The 19,474-nt window shown below is 35.8% G+C and overlaps 1 protein-coding gene across 3 annotated transcripts in view; it reads right to left on the reverse strand.

The window, feature by feature from the left end:
• The window catches only part of LOC124248097 (complement factor H-like), a 61,076-nt gene that overhangs the window by 32,936 nt on the left and 8,666 nt on the right, over window positions 1-19,474 (reverse strand). The window contains exons 3-4 of one of the 3 annotated variants that reach the window (XM_046677912.1): window positions 8,923-9,112; window positions 8,307-8,483 (exon numbers count right to left, since the gene is read on the reverse strand). In XM_046677912.1, the coding sequence (XP_046533868.1) occupies window positions 8,307-8,483; window positions 8,923-9,112 (367 nt within the window). Of the gene's footprint in view, window positions 1-7,900; window positions 8,025-8,306; window positions 8,484-8,922; window positions 9,118-19,474 lie in introns of those variants that run through there. The other 2 variants (XM_046677911.1, XM_046677913.1) reach the window with 2 other exon arrangements.

Below are 19,474 nucleotides of genomic sequence, written 5' to 3' on the forward strand. Positions count from 1 at the left end.
GATGAGTGTGCCCACTCTCACTTTCATTCAACAGAGTCTTGGAAGTCCTAGACAGAGCATTTAGTCAAGAAGAAGTGAAAGGGGTAGAGGGGCACATGTATATGGTGATGGATGGCAACTGGACTTTTGATGGTGAACACCAGGTGTCTCTACAGAAATGGAAATATAATGATATACACCTGAGATTTATATTATGTTATAAACCATTGTTACCTCAATAAGAAATTTTTTTAAAAAATAAAAAAAGAAAGAAAGCCATCCAAATTGGGAAGGAAGAAGTAAAATTATCTCTGTATGTAGATGACATGATTATGTATTTAGGAAATCTTAAAGATTGAACAAAGAAGTTCTTAGAACAAATAACTTCAACAAAGTCATAGGTTACAAAATGAATATACAAAAATCAGTGACATTTCTATACACTAGCAACAAACTATCTGAAAAGAGAATTAACAAAACAACCTCATTTATGATAACCAAAAAAGAATATAATACTTAGGAATAAACTTAACCAAATAAGCGAATGACACGTACAGTGAAAATTATAAAACATTGTTGAAGGAAATTAAAGAAGACAGATAAATGGAAAGTTACCAAGTGTTCATGGATTGGAATCTTCAATATTTTTAAATGCCCATACTACCTTAAGTGACCCACAGATTCAATACAATCCCCATCAAATCCCAATGGCATCCTTTACAGAAATAGGAAAAATAATCCTAAAATTAATAGGTAACTACAAAAGACCCTGAGTAGCCAAAGCAATCTTGAGCAAGAACAAAGCTAAGGATATCACACACTCCCTGATCCACACATCTATGGACAGTTAATCTTTGAAAAACGAGCTAAGAACAAACAATGGAGAAAGGAAAGTCCCTTCAATAAATGGTGTTGGGAAAACTGGACAGCCACATACAAAAGAATGAAAGTAGACCATTATTTTGCACCATACACAAAAAGTAACTCTAAATGGATCGAAGATTTGAATGTAAGACCTGAAACCATAAAACTCATAGAAGAAAATATAAGCAATACACTTTTTGACATTGATCTTAGCAACATCTTTTGGAATACCACGTCTACTTAGGCAAGGGGAACAAAAGAAAAAGTTAATGAATGGGACTACATCACATGAAAAAGCTTCTCCAAAGCAAAGGAAACCATAAACAAAATGAAAAGACAACCCACCAACTGGGAGATAATATTTGCAAATCATTTATCAGACAAGGGGTTGATCTCCAAGTATATAAAGAACTCATACATCTCAACAAAAAACAAACAAACAACCCAATCAAGAAAAGGACACAGGATATGAACAGACATTTTTCCAGGGGAGAAATACAGATGGCCAACAGACACATGAAACCATGCTCAATATCCCTAATTATTAGGGAAATGCAAATCAAAACCCCAATGAGATATCACCTTACACCAGTCAGAATGGCTATAATTAACAAGACAAAAAAACAACAAATGTTGGAGAAGATGTGGAGAAAAAGGAACCCTCATATACTGCTGGTGGGACTACAAAGTGGCGCAGCCACTAGGGAAAAGAGTATAGAGATTTCTCAAAAAACATTAAAAATAGATATACCATACAATCCAGCTACACCACTACTTGGTATTTATCCAAAGAACTTGAAATCAATGATCAAAGAGATTTATGCACCCTTATGTTCATTGCAGCATTATTCACAACAGCCAAGATGTGGAAGCAACCAAAGTGCCCTTCTACAGATGAATGGATAAAGAAGATGTGGTATATATATACAATAGAATACTATTCAACCATAAAAAAGACAAAATTGTCCTGTTTGTGACCACATGGTTGGAGCTTGAGTGTATGAGTAAGCAAAATAAGCCAGACAGAGAAAGACAAATACTGCATGATTTCGCTCATATGTGGAAGATAACAAGTACATGGATAAAGAGACAGATTAGAGGTTACCAGAGGGGAAGGAGGTTGGGGGGTGGGTGAAAGGGATAAAGGGGCACATATGTATGGTGATGGATAAAAATTAGACTACTGGGGTGAGCATGATGAAATGTATTCAGGAACTGATAAACAATAAGGTACACCCGAAATTACATAAGGTTATAAACCATTATAATCCAAATAAAATTACTTGAAAAAAATATATATTATAAAGCTACATTAATTAAAGCAATATGTTACCGGCATAAAAACAGACAAATAAATCAATCGAAAAGGATAGAGATCCCAGAAATAAATCCACACATATAGAGTCAGCTGATCTTCATCATGAGTGCCAAGAAAACACAATGGAGAAAGGATGGTTTCTTCAAGAAATAGTGTCACAAAAACTGGATATCCACATACAGAAGAATGAAATTGGGACCTTATTTTACACAACTTACAAAAATCAACTCAAAATTATTGTATTGCTGTCAATTTCTCCTCTTGAAATCTGTCTATTTCCTTTATATATTTAAGAGTTGTAGTGTGGAGTGCACATATGTTTAAAATTGTTATACCTTCCTGCCGAATTGACTCTTTTATTATAATATAATGACCTTCTTTGTTTCTAGAGACAGTTTTAGGCATAAAGTAATTTTTTTATGTAAGTTTAGCCACTCCTGCATTCTTTCGGTTGCCATTTGCATGAAATATCTTTTCCATTCCTTCACTTTTATTCTACCTGTGTCTTTAAGTCCAAAGACAGTCTTTTATAGATAGCATATCATTTGTTCCTGTTTTTCTTAATCATTCAGAGACTCTATTCCTTTTAATGGGTGAGCTTAATCCATTTACATTTAAAGTAATTACTGATAGGTGAAGATTTGCTTTTGCCATTTTGCTAATTGTTTTCTATTTCACAATTGTTCTTTGAATCTCTTCCCTTCTTGATGTCCTCCTTTATTTGATTATGTTTCATAGTTATTTGCTTTGATTCTTTTCCCCTTATCCTTTGTGTGTCTATTACAGTCCCCCCAGCTTTATGAAAGTATAATTGACAAAATTGTATATATATATATCTATATAAAATAGTAATAAAATTCTGTGTGCATATATAGATATACACATATGTATAGCATATATATAAAGTGTACAATGGGATGATTTGTTACACAAATACATCGTGAAATGATTCAAAAATCAAGTTAATTAATACATCTATCACCTCACATAGTTATATTTTTTGTTTTTGTAGTTGGAAAGCTTACAATCTCCTCTCTTAGCAAATTTCAAGTACACATTATTACTAACTATAGTCACCAAGCTGTGCATTAGATCTCCAGAATTATTCTTCTTATAACTGAAGGCTTACAGCCTTGGGTCAGCATTTCCCAATTTCTCTCACTCCCGAGCCCCTAGTAACTATCATTTTACTCTCTGTTTCTATGAATTTGGGTTTTTTTTCTTCATTTTTTTTATTATAGAAAATATTCTGTAAGTTTTATCCTAAGTATTTGTCTTTCTCTGGCTTATTACACTTAACATAATGTCCTCTGGGTTTACCCATGTTGTCCTAAATGGCAGGATTTCCTTCTTTCTCATGGTGGGATAACATTCCATTTTACAAATATGTACTACATCTTCCTTATCCATTCATCCAGTCATAGACACTTAGGTTGATTTCATAGCTTGGCTATTGTGAATAATGCTGCAGTGAACATGGGTTTAAAGATCTCTCTTCAAGATACTTACTTCACTTCCTTTGGCTACATAGCCAAAAATGGGATTGCAGGATCATATGATAGTTCTATTAACTTTCTGAGGAACTTCTATACTGTCTTCTCTATGGCTGTAACAAATTACATTCCCACCAAAACTGTACAAGGATTCCCTTTTCTCCACATCTTCACCAACACTTGTTATCCCTTGCCTTTTTGATAAAAGTTATTCTAACAGATATGAAGTGATATCCCCTTGTAAGTTTTGATTTGCATATACATGATGATTAGTGATTTTGAGTATTTTTTCATGTACTGGTTTCCTATTTGCATGTATTCTTCAGAAAAATGTCTATTCAACTCCTTTGCCATTTTTTAATTGAACTGTTTGTTTTGCTATGAAGTTGTATGTTACTCATATTATTTTTTATTAACTCTTTATCAGATATATGTTTTAAAAAATATTTTCTCCCTTTCCATAGGTTGCCTTTTCGTTTTGTTGATTTACTGCACAGAAGATTTTATTTTGATGTGGTCCTCTTTATTTATTTTAGCTTTTGATATCTGTGCTTTTGGCGTCATATCAAAAAAAGTCATGGCCCTGACCAATATCAAGAAGATATTTCTCTATGTTTTCTTCTAGTAATTTTGTGGTTTCAAGTCTTATATTTAAGAAGAACAAACTCATCTATGCTGCAAAATAGGGAGAGTCCATTTAGAGTTAATTTTTGTCAGTGGTTTAATATAGGGGTCTAATTTCATTCTTTTGCTTGTGGATATCCAGTTTTTCCAACACCATTTACTGAAGACGTTCCTTTCCCCATTGTGTATGCTTGGCTCCCCTCTCAAATATTGGTTGATTATATATGCATGCGTTTATTTCTGGACTGCTGATTCTGTTCCATTTATCTGTGTGTCTATTTTTTATGCCACTACCATATTGTTTCCCTTATTATCCTTATCCTTATTATGAAATCATGAAGTGTGATATCTTCTCTTGCAAGATTGATTTGGCTATTTGGGGGTCCTTTGTGGGTGCACAAGTATTTTAGGATTTTTAAAAAATATTTCTGGGGAAAATGCCCATGGGATTTTAACAAGGATTTCACTATCTCTGCAGGTCACTTTGGGTAGTATGGACATTTTAACAATACTAATTCTTCCAGGCCATGAACATGGGATATCTTTCCATTTATTTATGTCTTCTTCAATATATTTCATCCATGTCTTAGGTTTTCAGGCTAAAGATCTTTCACTTCATTAGTTAAATTTATTCCTAGATATTTTGTTATTTTTGATGCTATTATAAATGGATCACTTTCTTAATTTCTCTGATAGTTTTCTGTTAGTTTATAGATGCAAATGATTTTCATATATTGATTTTGTATCCTACAGCTTTGCTGAATTCTTTTATTAGTTCTAACAGCTTTTTGGTGCCCTCTTTAGGGTTTTCTATGTATAAGATCATGTCAGCTGCCAAGAGAGACCGTTTCACTTTTTCTTTCCTATTTGGCTGGCTTTTATTTCCTTTTGTCGCCTAATTGCTTTGGCTAGGACATCCAATACTATGCTGAGTATAAATGGTGAGAGTGGGCATCCTTGTCTTTTTCCTAACCCTTGAGGAAAAGCTTTCAGCTTTTCACTGTTGAGTACGATCTTAGTTGTGGGCTTCTCAAGCATGACCTTTATTATGTTGAGGTATATTCCTTTGATACCTACCTTGTTGACAGTCTTATTTTTTTAATCATAAATGGATGCTGAATTTTGCCAAATGCTTTTCCTGTGTCTATTGAGATAATCATATGATTTTTACTCTTCATATCGTTAATGTGGTGTGTCAAGTTTACTGATTTGCATCTGCTGAACCATCCTTGAATTTCATGGGTACATCCAACTTCACGATGGTGTATTATTTTCTTAAAGTGCTGTTGAATTCAGTTTGCTAATATTTTACTGAGCATTTTTGCATCTATGTTTATCAATGATATTGGTTTATCATTTTATTTTTTTGTAGCATTCTTGTCTAGCTTTGGTAACAAGGCAATGCTGACCTAGTAAAATGATTTTGGAAGTATTCTCTCCTCTTGAATTCTTTAGAATGGTTTAAGAAGGATTGGCATTTACTCTTCTTTAAATGTTTCATAGAATATGCCAGTGAAAACATCTGGTTCTGGGCTTTTCTTCGTAGGAATGATTTTGATTACTAATTCAGCCTCAGTGGTATTCTTAGATCATTTTCATGTGATAATTTATCAGCATATACTTATTAATAAAGTTTTCTTTTTCTTTTGGGATGGGACTTACTCATTTAGATTGTCCATTTAATAATACTAGAAATGAAATCCTCAGTTCTGTTATGCATTAGAATCTTGTGATATGCCACTATTTGAGAACGCCAGGGCCAAAAGTGATAGCTATATTTATTTTTTAAACGTGTCCTTTGATCTTTATATTGGAATTAAGTCACTTATACACCACCATATTATGGTATTAGAGTATTCTACATTTAACTATATGTTTACTTTTATCAATGTGGTATATATTTGTATGTGTTTTCATGTTACTAATTAATGCTCTTTCATTTCAACTTGAAGAACTCCTTTTAACGTTTCTTGTAAAGCAGGTCTAGTGTTGAGGAATTCCCTCAGCTTTGATTTGTCTGGTGAAGTCATCTCTCCTTCATTTCTGTAAGACAGCTTTGCTGGGTAAAGTATTCCTGAGTGGCAGGTGTTTTTTTATTTCAGCACTTTGAATATATCACCCACTCACCTGGCATCAAGTTTTTTGTTGATAAATCTCCTGATATCCTTACAGGGGTTCCCATGTATGTGAGGTACTTTTTTCTCTCTTGCTGCTTTCAAAATTCTCTCTTTCTTTTTATTCAGCTAGTTTTATGAGAATGTGTCTTGTAAAAGATATCTTTGGGTTGAATCCGTTTGGGGACTTACGAGCTTCTTCATTTTGGTTGTCTGTATCTCTTCCCAGCTTTGGTAAGATATCATCCACTATTTCTTTAAACTTTATGCCCTTTTCTCCAACTCATCCCATTCTGGGACTCCCTTAATGCCTAAAATGTTTCCCTTCATAATCTCCCATAATTCATGTAGGCTCTCTTCACTCTATAATTCTTTTTCCTTTGTTCTCCTCTGATTGGACAATTTCAAATAACCTGTCTTCTACTTCACATGTTCTTTCTTCTGTTTGATAAAGTCTGTTATTGATGCTCTCACTGTATTTTTCATTGCATTCATTGTATTCTTAAATACCAGAATTTCTATTTGGTTCTTTTTATTATTTCTATCTCATTGTTTTCCTGATTTCTTTGAATTGTCTTTTTCTGTTTTCTTGTAGCTCACTGAGCTTCCTTGAAATAACTATTTCGAGTTCTTTATAAGGTAAATCATTGATTCTCATTATTTGAGGTCAGTTTGTGGAAAATTATTGTGTGCATTTTGTGGTGTCATGTTTCTTTGATTTTTTCATGGTTCCTGAAATGTTGCATTGCTGTCTTTACATTTGAAGAAGAAGTTAATTCCTCTAGTCCTTAAGACTAACTTTTGGAAGGAAATAACTTCTGTCACCCCTACTAGGAAATCTGAGGCTTTTTCAGATCTTTTTATGAATACCCTTGCTCAACATGCCTTGTTACCTCCTGGGAGGGAATTCTTACATTATATGCTTTCTCTAAATCTTGCAAAGCCAGTCTGGATGCTAACAGCTTCCTGTTTGCTTTCCTTGGGGCAATGCTCAATGATCAAGTTTGTGCTCTCCCATTCCTGTGCAGTCAGATTTGCTTTCTGAATTTGCTCACTAGCCATTGGCAAAGGCTCCCACTCACTACTTTTGGGGGTGTACACAGGGAGGGGAGTGTGTGGGTGAGATGTGTCTTGTGTCGGGGGTGCCCCTTGGTGAGCAGGATCTGCAGGCAAGGGATCCCCAGTGGCTAATGAGTGGGCTTCCTGGTAGAGTCTGCAGAGTGGTTAGCAGGATCTGTGTCTCTTGAGGCATTCTGAGCCCTGGCTGCTGTGCTCCAAGGTTCTCTCAAACCCCTCAAGGATGCATATCACTTCAGTATTCTGGATGTAGTTGGAAAGAAATGGGACTTTTTGTCAGTGGTACAGACAGATGAGGGAGCCAATCATTGACTCACAAGCTCTTTCTTTCCCCTAGTAGATAAATCATGGGCTGAGTGGATCTTTCTTGGCACTGAGCTGTGCCACTTTAGGGGAGGGGTGACTCAGGTAAGTGAAACTTTTAAACTCACCCTCGTCAATGCATCCAATCTTGGATTTTTTGCTCAAGTGGTGTGCTGAAACTTCTCTGCTAGATTCCCAAACTCTCACAAAGTTGATCTTGTCCATGGGTGATTGTCAAAGTCAGTGTTCTTTGTGGCAAAGAAAATAGAAACTCCTTTTCTACCATCTTGCTGATGTCATTCTATCATTACAGGTTTCTTCTTTGTGGTGCTTTTGCTATTTTCTTGGCTAATGTCTATCAAGCTAATTTATTTTGCTATATATGTATCGAGAAAATTTTAGATCCATTCATACACCCTTGGAGAAAATAAAATCAAACAGGTCCACTGTCAAACAAAGATGTTGATATAAACATTTTATCACAGTTAATATAGCAAATCAGAAACATGGTGATTCTCAGAGCAGTTTACTTACTGACATGGATGCATCTGGGAGGAGGGGACCAGCCGTTCTCCGTACATGTCATTAAGCTCTCCTCATTTGGAAAACTGTAGCCGGAATAGCATTCAACTTTTACCGATTGACCCTGTAAATATTTTTTTTCATAATTTGGATAGTTTCCATGTTCCAAATAATTGAAGTTACATTGTCCTAAGGATCATAAAAATTATAGATGAATATTTTTTTAAAATCCACAAATTTGGTCCAAATACTAAATTAACAATTATCTTTTCAGCATTTAAATTAGAATGAATAAGCATCCAAAAATAATGTATAACTTAAGGAAAACTATAGCTACTACCAAGTATTCCTTAAAAAATAAAAATTAATATTCAATATTATTTACCTCGTTTCATTACTAAAATATGCATAAATTACATAGATATTTTTGTAAAGTCTCCATCCTTATCTCTCAGGTGATTCTCATGAAGAGCTCCTTATGAAAGACCTACATTGATTTTTTTTCCCATAGAACTCCTTCCTTAGCCTCATTTTTTCAAACAAGACTTAATTGTATTCACTTATGTGTTTTTCTCTCTCCAGTCTTTGAAATACTGATACACATACAATTATAAAGAGGTTTACTTACGGAAGCATGGTACTGCTGGTGACCATCCTTTTGGTCTGCAATAAATATAATCCCAGCTATGTCCTGAAGGAGTCACAAAATTTTTATCACAGTAGTAGGAATAATAACGTCCTACAGACACTGGAAAGTTTGGCTTATAATAGTCTTCACTGTATAGACTTCCATGTCTTATGTCTGGAAAATCACAAGTCTTCACTTTCAATAAAAAACATAAGAAAACCAGTATAAATAAAGTTTTAATTTAATAAAAAGTCAGATTAGAGATGAATTGTTTCATTGGTGAATTATATTCTCTTATTAGCCTAATTATCCTCATTGCATTAGAGTTTCTAGGACAGGAGAAGTTATCAAATTCAGATGACTGAGGTATGTGAGGAAGTCCTTGGTAATGAAGATAAAATTATGTCTTGTGGGTCATATGATATATAAACTTGTATGAAGACTCTCCAGGAAGAAAACTGTGCAGACCTATTTAATGAGGTCTCCTTGAGTACATAAATCCTAGCCCAGGTTGATTAAATGAGCTTCTCATTTGAGAGATGAAAGTGCTGATTTTATCACTCCACTCATCTGTGTTCTTTTCCTTTGTTATTCTCATCAGAAATCAGAGTCCTGCCTTTTCTTCTCAGCCCAACTCAATGTAGGAAGATAGTGGGATGATTTTCTTTTAGATTAACATTCATTAGTTTATTTTCTATTTATTGGAAACAACGCAAGAAATACAGAGAAGCACAAAAAGTTTCCATGGGTCCTAACACACAGAAAAATAGCATTCTTATTCAAGCCTCAAACCAGTCATTGAGGCAAATGTTCCCTTCTTTATTTAACTAGACAAATGAAGTAGGAATATTTCTTAATATCCAAATCATTAAGATTATGGTAAACATTTGATTTTTTATTTCTGATTTTAGTTGGAGAATGAGATGCTTTTAAATATATCTGATAAATATTTTTAAATGAGGTATAATATAATTACATTTTATTCAGTTATTCTAATATATTGAATAATTTTAACATATATGTTTAAGTGCTATGTTGTTTTGTTGTTTACAAACATTTATATATAATATTTTTCAGAAAATTTTGCCCTTTTAATTGGATGCTTTAGAGATAATCTACAACTTTTACTACCAGATGAGTCTAAGGTTTTATCTGTTTGTTTGTTTCTTTCTTTTTCTTCTTCTTCTTCTTTTTTTGGTGAGGAAGATTGTCCCCGAGCTAACATCTGTTGCCAATCTTCCTCTTTTTGCTTGAGGAAGACTGTCACTGAGCTAACATCTGTGCCAATCTTCCTTTACTTTATATGATATACTGCCACAGCGTGGCTTGACAAGCCATGCTAGGTCCATGCCCGGGATCCGAACATGCGAACCTAGGCCACCAAATCAGAGTGTGCAAACCTAACCACTACGCCACCAGGCAGGCCCCTGAGTATAAATTTTTTCCATGAAATATGATTCTATTACAAGAAACTTTATGCAACATGTTAAAAAAAAGTTCAAACACACACACATGGATATATACACACAAGTATTCATTATCTTCTTCATCTTCCTTAAGTTCACTGATCCATTTTCTTTTTTGTTTGGAGAAAATTTTCAATAGTTTCTACAGGCTTGTTATGTGGATTATAAACTTTGAATCCTTGCATATACTAATGTCTTTCTTTAAAGAAGATTTTTGAGTGATATCTTCTCTAGGTATAGATTCTTGGCCTAAAGTCCATAACTCTCATCCTTAGATGTTTGTCCACTTTTTTGAAGCTTCTAATATTGAGATTAAAATGCTCATTTAATCTCATTCCTTTTCAGTAACATTCCAGGTTTTTTTTTTCCCCCACTACATTTTGGAGATTGAGAGTATTTTCTCTTTACCTTTGGATGAATTTCACCATCATATGTCAAGATGTGTGTCATTCAACAATAACTCTACCTTGGGCAAGCTTGAGACTTTGGATTTGCAAGAACTGGAGTCTTAAGGAGCTCAGTTAAATTTTCCATTGAATTATAGGGGAGAAAATTGAACCCCAGTTGTCTGATTTCAGAACAAGCGTGGTTGTCCATCACATTATGGTGTTTCAAAGGATATGAGATAAGTAAAATAGTCCAATGAGATTTCTTTTCTAAAGGTACACAAAGTAAGTATAATTAAAATTGTGTTATTATTATCACAGGCCTGAGCTCCTTTGTTATTTTTCTCTTTCATTTGGGCACACTTCAATCTGTCTTTACCATCTAACAACATCATTGCTGAAGCAAATATACTATTTCCCATTTGGTCTGATCAGCACTTACATTGGCAGCACTTACAATAGCTTCCTTCTACCTCTTACACTTCTACCAATGCAGGTTGTGGTCTCATTGGCAGTTATGGTAGTTCCAGCATAGTTTTGACTCAAATTTATCTCAAAATTGATTAAAATATTCACTAATTTTTAAAACTGTTTCTACTCTCTCCATACTTGTACAGCTAATATGTTTGACCCAAGCTCAGGATCTTATAGTTATCACTCACTGTTAAATGTCATGTTATTAGATTCAACCTAGTGTATAGGATTCTTTTTGAACGATGAATCTGTGCCAATGAGATTCACTATCGCTTTGCCCGGTATCATTCCAGGTGTGAATTTGTACTGCATTTCCTCCAAATCGTCAAACTGTTTGATGACACAAATGAATGATGGAGTGGGCCTAAGAACAAATTCCTGCATCTGAGAATCAGAGAAGGTCATTTAATGAAACTGCAAACTCTCTGATAAACCATCTAGCCCGTCCATCTCACTATGTTGTCCACAAGAACCTCATAAGGTCCTCTGTGGAATAACCTTGCTGAGACCCAGATACAATTGGGCTGATCTATCATTTTCGTAAATCAACCATAAACATGATTAAATATTTTCCCTATGGAAGTGGTTCAGGTGGCAATGTAGGAGGATCCTGAACTCACCTCCACCCACAGACACATCAAATTTACAGCTACGAACAGAATAATTTCCTCTGGAAAAAAAAATAGAAGGAGCTGAGTGACTCCTACACATCAGGCAAATGAGGAAAAATCCACTTTGACATGGGTAGGAGAAACTGGACACATCTCACCATAAACCTCACCCCAATCATGGTGACCCACAGTCAGGAGGGAACTCAAAACCCCAAGCATCTCCCTGAGGAGTGAAGGGTTTGAACACCACATCTAGCACCTGAAAAATGAGCCCCCTAAAGCATCTATCTTTGAAAGTCAACAGGGCTTGTGTCCACAAGACTCACAAAGCTATAGTTACCTGAGGAATCATTCCTAAAGGGCCCACGTGTGTGGACTCACCAACCCCAGGGCCCAGAGCATAGGAAGCCAACTGAAAAGTGCCCAGACCTTCTGTGGAAGAAGCTTACTTTCCTACCATAAAGCGTTGGTCTGTGGTGCAGACACTTAATTTAACTCACGTCCAGGGGCCTCCTGAAATGCACCAGGCTGTACTCTTCCTCTGCCTAGCTCCAAATCACTAGTATCTCCTAGAAAGGAGCTTGTACCATTCTATGATGCCCTGATATTTGTTGCTGGCACCCAGGAGATACCTCTAGATTGCTTGGATCTGGTGGCTAACAGATCTTATACTTGTGGGTTCCACAGGACTATAACAAAGGGAGAAAGAGTTTTTAACAGGCTACCATCCCAAGAGCACAGCAGAGAGGCACAGTCTGAGATGCCCATCTTTCCTTGAGAAGTCTATTAGATTTATTTTCATGGCTGTGGCCTGAGGCTCAGAGTTTTAATTAAACACACACCTAAGCATTGAATGTAATCTTCTCCAAAGCCCTTAAAATTTAGGTGATATCTTCACGCTCTCCCTCTGCAGTGCTCCAGAGCACCGGTATCGCCAAGACAGAAGCCGGTACAAAGGTCTGGCTCCCCAGTTTTTGTGTTGTGGTACCAGATTTAGTCACTGACACTCAAGGGATGTTCTTTGATCACTTAGCTTTGGTGGCCACTGAAGTTTGTGATCATGGATCCCATGAGACTGTAGCAAATGGAGAGACAATTGTGGCCATCTACCACCCGCATGGCGCAGTGCAGATGCAGACTGAAATACAACCTCGCTCCTTCTGTGAAAGAAGCTTATTACCTTGTCCTGAAGCTTTGGACTGAGGGGCAGGCTTCTGGTTTGCCACACATCTAGAAGTCTGCTAAGTGCTCCCAAGGGACAAAGACCAGGGGACACCATCTGTGTGCTCTCCCTCTGCCTTGCTCCTGCTCACCAATATCTGTACCCTCCTCTGGGCCCCAATGTCTATGGCTGCAAGTCCAGGGGATACGTCTAGATTGCTGGGCTTTGGTGGCCAGTGGGGCTTATGTTCATGGGTCCCACAGGACTATAACAAAGGGAGAAAGCATTTTTAACTAGCTACCTGCCCCAGAGCACAGTAGAGACGAGACTGAGGAGTCATCTTACTGAGAAAGAGACCTATTAGCCTATCTTAATAGCTGAGGCCTGAGGGGCAGACTTCTAATTGAACACAAGTAAGGGCCCATGGTAATCTTCCCTCCAGAGACCTTCAAGGGCAGGTGCTATCTTCACGCTCTCCTTTTGCCAAGCTCAATAGCACTAGTATCTCCTGGACGGGAACTGGTGTCCTGGTTTGTACATCTGCTGCCCCAGTTTTTGTGGCTACTGCCCAGATATTACTGCTTGATTGTCTGGCTCTGATTCCCAGTGGGGCTTATGTTCATGGTTTCAACAAGACAGAAGCAATGAAAGAAAGTGTTCTTAATTGGCTGTCACCCCACAGCTCAGCTCAGAGAGAGCAGACCGTAATGTCCATATTCCAGTCTTCCCTGAAAGAGGTATATTTGCATACTGTAAAAGCTGCTGCCTGAGGACCTGGCTTCCAATCAGCCTGAATCCAGGGGCTGACTGAGAGTTTCCTCTTTGGGACACTGATGGACTTTGACACACCCTCAACTACTGGGAACCACTAAAAGTAAATCACGAAGACTTGAGAGACAACCAAGAGCTGGGACAGAGTTGAACTATAAAATTCACCTTCTGGGGCTGGCCCCGTGGCCGAGTGGTTAAGTTCACGTGCTCCGCTGCTGGCGGCCCACTGTTTCGTTGGTTCGAATCCTGGGTGCGGACATGGCACTGCTCATCAACCCGCTGCGGCAGCGTCCCACATACCACAGCTAGAAGGACCCACAACGAAGAATATACAACTATGTACTGGGGGGAGCTTTGGGGAGAAAAAGGAAAAAATAAAATCTTTTTAAAAAAATCACCTTCTATGCAAGATCACACTTTCAAGACTGGAAAAAGTGGCTGTTTTCTCTAATGCACAGAAATCAGCACAGATAGTCAAGAAAAATGAAGAAACAAAAGAATATGTTCCAAATGAAAGAACAAGATAACACCTCAGAGAAGACCTTAATGAAGTGAAGATAAGCGACTTATCCATAAAAGAGTTCAAAATAATGCTCATAAAGATGCTGAGTTCAGGAGAACATAAGTCAGAATTTCCACAAAGAGAGACAAAATATAAGAAAGTACCAAATGCAAGTCACAGAGCCAAGAAATACAGTAAGTAAACTAAAAAATACAATATAAGAGTTCAACAGAAGGCTAGAAGAAACAGAAGAATCAGTGAAGTCAAAGTGGAGCTCACCCAATTAGAAAAGAAAAAAGAAAGAAAATCAGTGAAAATAACTAAAGGGACTCATGGGACAATATCAAGCAGACCAGCATTCTCATTATAGGAGTTCCAGAAGGAGAAGAGAAAGAGAATGGGGCAGAAAACTTATTAGAAGAAATAATGGTTGAAAACTTCTCTATCCGAGGGAAGGAAACAGAATCCAGAGTCAGGAAGCAGAGAGATTCCCAAATAAGTTGAACCCAAAAAGAACCACACCAATACACATTATTCTTAAAATGCCAAAAGTTAACGACAAGGATTGAATCTAAAAGCAGCAAGAGAAGCACAACTTGTTCTGTACAAGTCTGTGTAGTCCATTAGACTATAAGCAGATTTTTCAGCAGAAACTTTGCAAGCCAGAAAAGAGGCACAATATATTCAAAGTGCTGAAGGAAAAAACCTGCCAACCAACAAGATTCTACATGGCAAAGCTGTCCGTCAGAATTGAAGGAGAAATAAAGAATTTTCCAGACAAGCAAAAGCTAAAGGAGATCATCTTTAAGCTGAAATGAGAGGCTTCTAATTAGTAACAGGGAAACATATGAAAGAATAAATCTCACTGGCAAGGTAAATATAGAGTAAATTCTGAATAATGTTCTAAAAGTGGTGGCATAATCACTTATAAAGTCAGTACAAAGATTAAGAGAAACATGTAGTAAAAATATAACTACAATAATTTCTTAAGAGATACACAAGATCAAAAGATGTAGGTTGTGACAACAAAAACATAAAAGTTGGGTGGGGGTGTGTGAAAAAAGTGTAGAGTTTTAAAATTCAATCAGCCTTAAGTTGTTATCAAGTTAAACTAGACTGTAATAAATATAAGTTATTTTATGTAAGCCATATGGTAACCAAAAACAAAATCTATATTAGATAAACAAAAGTTAAAGGGAAAGGAATCTAAGCATAGCACAACAGAAAATCATCAAATCACTAAGGAAGAAGGAAAGAGAAGAAAAGAACAGAGGAATTACAAAGCAGTAGGTAAGAAATCAACAAAATGGCAATAAGTGCATACCTATCAATAATTTCTTTAAATGTAAATGGAACTAATTTCTCCACTCAAATACATAGAGTGTCTAAATGGATAAAAATCAAGACCCATCTATATGCTGCCTACAAGAGACTTCGAATCTAAAGATACACACAGACTGAAAGTGAAGGGATAGAAAAAGATATTCTATGCAGATGGAAACCGAAAGAAACATGAGGTAGCTATACTTACATCATACAAAATAGACTTTTAAAAAAAAGACTAGAATAAGAGACAAACAAAGGGCATTACAAAATGATAAAGGGGTCAATCCAACAACAGGATATAACATTCGTAAATATTTATGCACCCAAGATAGGAGCATTTAAATACATAAAGCAAATATCTACAGACCTAAAGGAAGAAACAGATAGCAATACAATAATTGTGGGAGACTTTGATACTCCACTTTCACCCCTGGATAGATCATCCAGGCAGAAAATCAATAAGAAAATATTGACTTTAAACAACATGTTAGACCAGATGGACTTAATAGATATGTACAGAACATTCCATCCAAAAGCAATGGAATACACATTCTTCTCAAGTGCACGTGGAACAGTCTCCAGGATAAATCACAAAACAACGCATAAGACATTTGAGAAGACTGAAATTATATCAAGTATCTTTTCCAACTGCAATGGCATGAAACTAGAAATCAATTACAAGAATAAAACTGGAAAATCCGCAAATACATGGAGATGCTACTGAGCAACCAATGTGTCAAAGAAAATAATCAAAAGAGAAATCAAAACGCACCTTGAGACAAATGAAAATGGAAATAAAACATACCAAAACTTATGGGATGCAGCAAAATCCATTCTATGAGGGATGTTCATGGCGATAAAAGCCTACATCAGGAAATAAAAAAATCTCAAATAAACAAACGAACTTTATCCCTCCAGGAACTAGAAAAAGAAGAGCAAACGAAGCTCAAAGTTAGTAGAAGGAAGGAAATAACAAAATGCAGAGTGGAAATAAATTTAATAGAGACAAAAAGACAATAGAAGAGATCAGTAAAACAAAGAGCTGGTGTTTTAAAAGATAAACAAAACTGACAAGTCTTTGACTGGATTCACCAAGAGTCAAATAAAGAAAATCAGAAATAAAAGGGAGACATTACCACTGATACCACAGAAATAAAAAAGATCAGAAGAGACAACTATGAACAGTTATACTAACAAATGAGACAACTGGAATAAATGGATAAATTTCTAGAAACATACAACCTACCAAGACTGAATCATGAAGAAATAAAAAATCTGAATAGACTAATTACTAGTGAGGAGATTGAATCAGTAATCAAAAATCTCCCAAAAAAGAGTCCAAGACCGGACGTCTTCAATGGTCAATTATAGTAGATATTTAAAAAAGAATAAATGCCAATCTTTCTCAAACTCTTCAAAAAAATAGAAGAGGGAGGAATACTTCCAAACTCATTTTATGAGGCCAGCGGTACCCTGATTCCAAAACCAGACAAAGACACTTCAAGAAAAGAAAATGACAGGCCAATATTCCTGATGCATATAGATGCAAAAATCCTCAACAAAATATTAGCAAACCAAATTCATCAATATATTAAAAGGATCATACACCACCATCAAGTGAGATGTATTACAAGGATGCAAGGATGGTTTAACATTCATAAGTCAATCAATGCACTATACCACATTAACAAGATAAATGATAAAAATGATACGGTCATCTCAACAGATGCAGAAAAAGCATTTGACAAAATTTAGCATGAACTTCACTCTCAACAACTAAGCATAGAGGCAATGTACCAAACATGATACAGGCAATATATGACAAACCCACAGCCAACATCACACACAACAGTGAAAAGCTGAAAGCTATTCCTCTAAGATAAGGAACAGGACAAGAATGCCCATGCTTGCCAGTTTTATTCAACATAGTACTGGAAGTCTGAGCTACAGCAATTAGGAATAAAAACAAACAAAATTATCCAGATTGGAGAGGAAGAAGTAAAAATGTCACTATTTGCAGACGACATGATGTTATATTATAGAAAACCCCAAAGACTCCACCAACAATCCATCTGAACTAATAAACGAAGTCAGTAAAGTTACAGGTTACAAAATCATTACATAAAAATATGTTACGTTTCTGTATATTAATAATGCATTATGAAAAAGAGAAATTAAGAAAACAATCTCATTTACAATTGAATCAAAAAGACTAAAATACCTAGGAATAAATCTAACCAAGGAGGTTAAAGACCTACACACTGAAAACTAAAAGACAATAATAAAATAAATTGAAGAAAGCACAAACAGAAAGATATTCAGTTCTCATGGATTGGAATAATTAATATTGTTAAAATTTCCATGCTATCCAAAGCAATCTGCAGAGTCATAGCAAGCCCTTTTAAAATTCCAACAGCATTTTTCACAGAAATAGAGAAAACAATCCTAAAATCTGTTTGGGACCACAAAAGACCCCAAAGAGTCAAAGCAATCTTAAGAAAGGAGAACAATCCTGCTTCTTGATTTCAAACTATATTTCAAAGCTATAGTAATCAAAACAGTGTGGTACTGGCATAAAAACAGACATATAGATCAATGAAACAGAATAGAGAGCCCAGAACACATATATGGACATACACATATATGGACAATTAATTAATGCCAAAGGAGCCAAGAATATATAGTAAGGAAAGAACAGTCTCTTCTATACATGGTATTGGGAAAGCTGGACGGCCATATGCAAAAGAAGGAATCTGGACCACTATCTTACACCATGCACAAAAACTAACTCAAAATGGATTAGAGATTTGAACCTAAGCCCTGAAACCAAGAAGAAACATAGAGTGTAAGGTCCATGACATGAGCCTTGGAGATGATTTTTTAATTTGACATAAAAAGTAAAGGCAACAAAAAGTAAAAACAAGCCAGTGGGAAAACTATATTAAACTAAAAAGTGTCTGCCCATCAAAGGAAACCATCAACAAATGAGAAGGCAAGCTACCAAATGGGAGAAAATATTTGTAAATCGTATATCTGATAAGGGATTAATATCCAAAAGATATGAAGAACTCATATAACTCAATTGCCAGAAATAAAAAAGAAAATCTAATCAGAAACTGGGCAGAGGATCTGAACAGACATTTTTCCAAAGAAGCCATACAGATGGACAACACATACATGAAAAGATATTCAACATCATTAGTCATTAGAGAAATGAAAATCAAAACCACAATGAGATATCACCTCACACCTGTTAGAATGGCTATCCTCAAACACAAGAGATAACAAGTGTTGGTGAGGATATGGGGAAAAGGGAAGCCTTGTGAACTGTGGTGGAAATGTAACTTGTAGCCACTGTGGAAAACAGTATGGAGGTTCCTCAAAAAATTAAAAATAGAACTATCATATGATCCAGCAATTTCACTTCTGGGTATTTATCCAAAGGAAATGAAGTCACTATCTTGAAGAGATATCTATCATCCCATGTTCATTACAGAATTATTTACAACAGCCAAGACGTGGAAGCCACCTACACGTCCATAAATAGATGAATGAATAAAGAAAATGTGGTATATGGATGTATGGAGATATATATATATATATATATATGCACACAATGGGATATTATTCAGCCATAATAAAGAAGGAAATCTTGCCATTTGTGACAACATTGATGGACCTTGAGGGCATTATGCTAAGTGAAATAAGGCAAAGACAGAAATACAAGTACTGTATGAGCTCACTTATATATGGAATCTAAAAAAAAAAATAATTGATAGATACAGAGAACTGATTAGTGACTGCCGGTGGGGTGTGGCAGCAAAATGGGTGAAGGTGGTCAAATGATCCAAACT

Source organism: Equus quagga, chromosome 12 (genome assembly GCF_021613505.1).
Source record: "Equus quagga isolate Etosha38 chromosome 12, UCLA_HA_Equagga_1.0, whole genome shotgun sequence".
Classification (NCBI taxonomy): domain Eukaryota; kingdom Metazoa; phylum Chordata; class Mammalia; order Perissodactyla; family Equidae; genus Equus; species Equus quagga.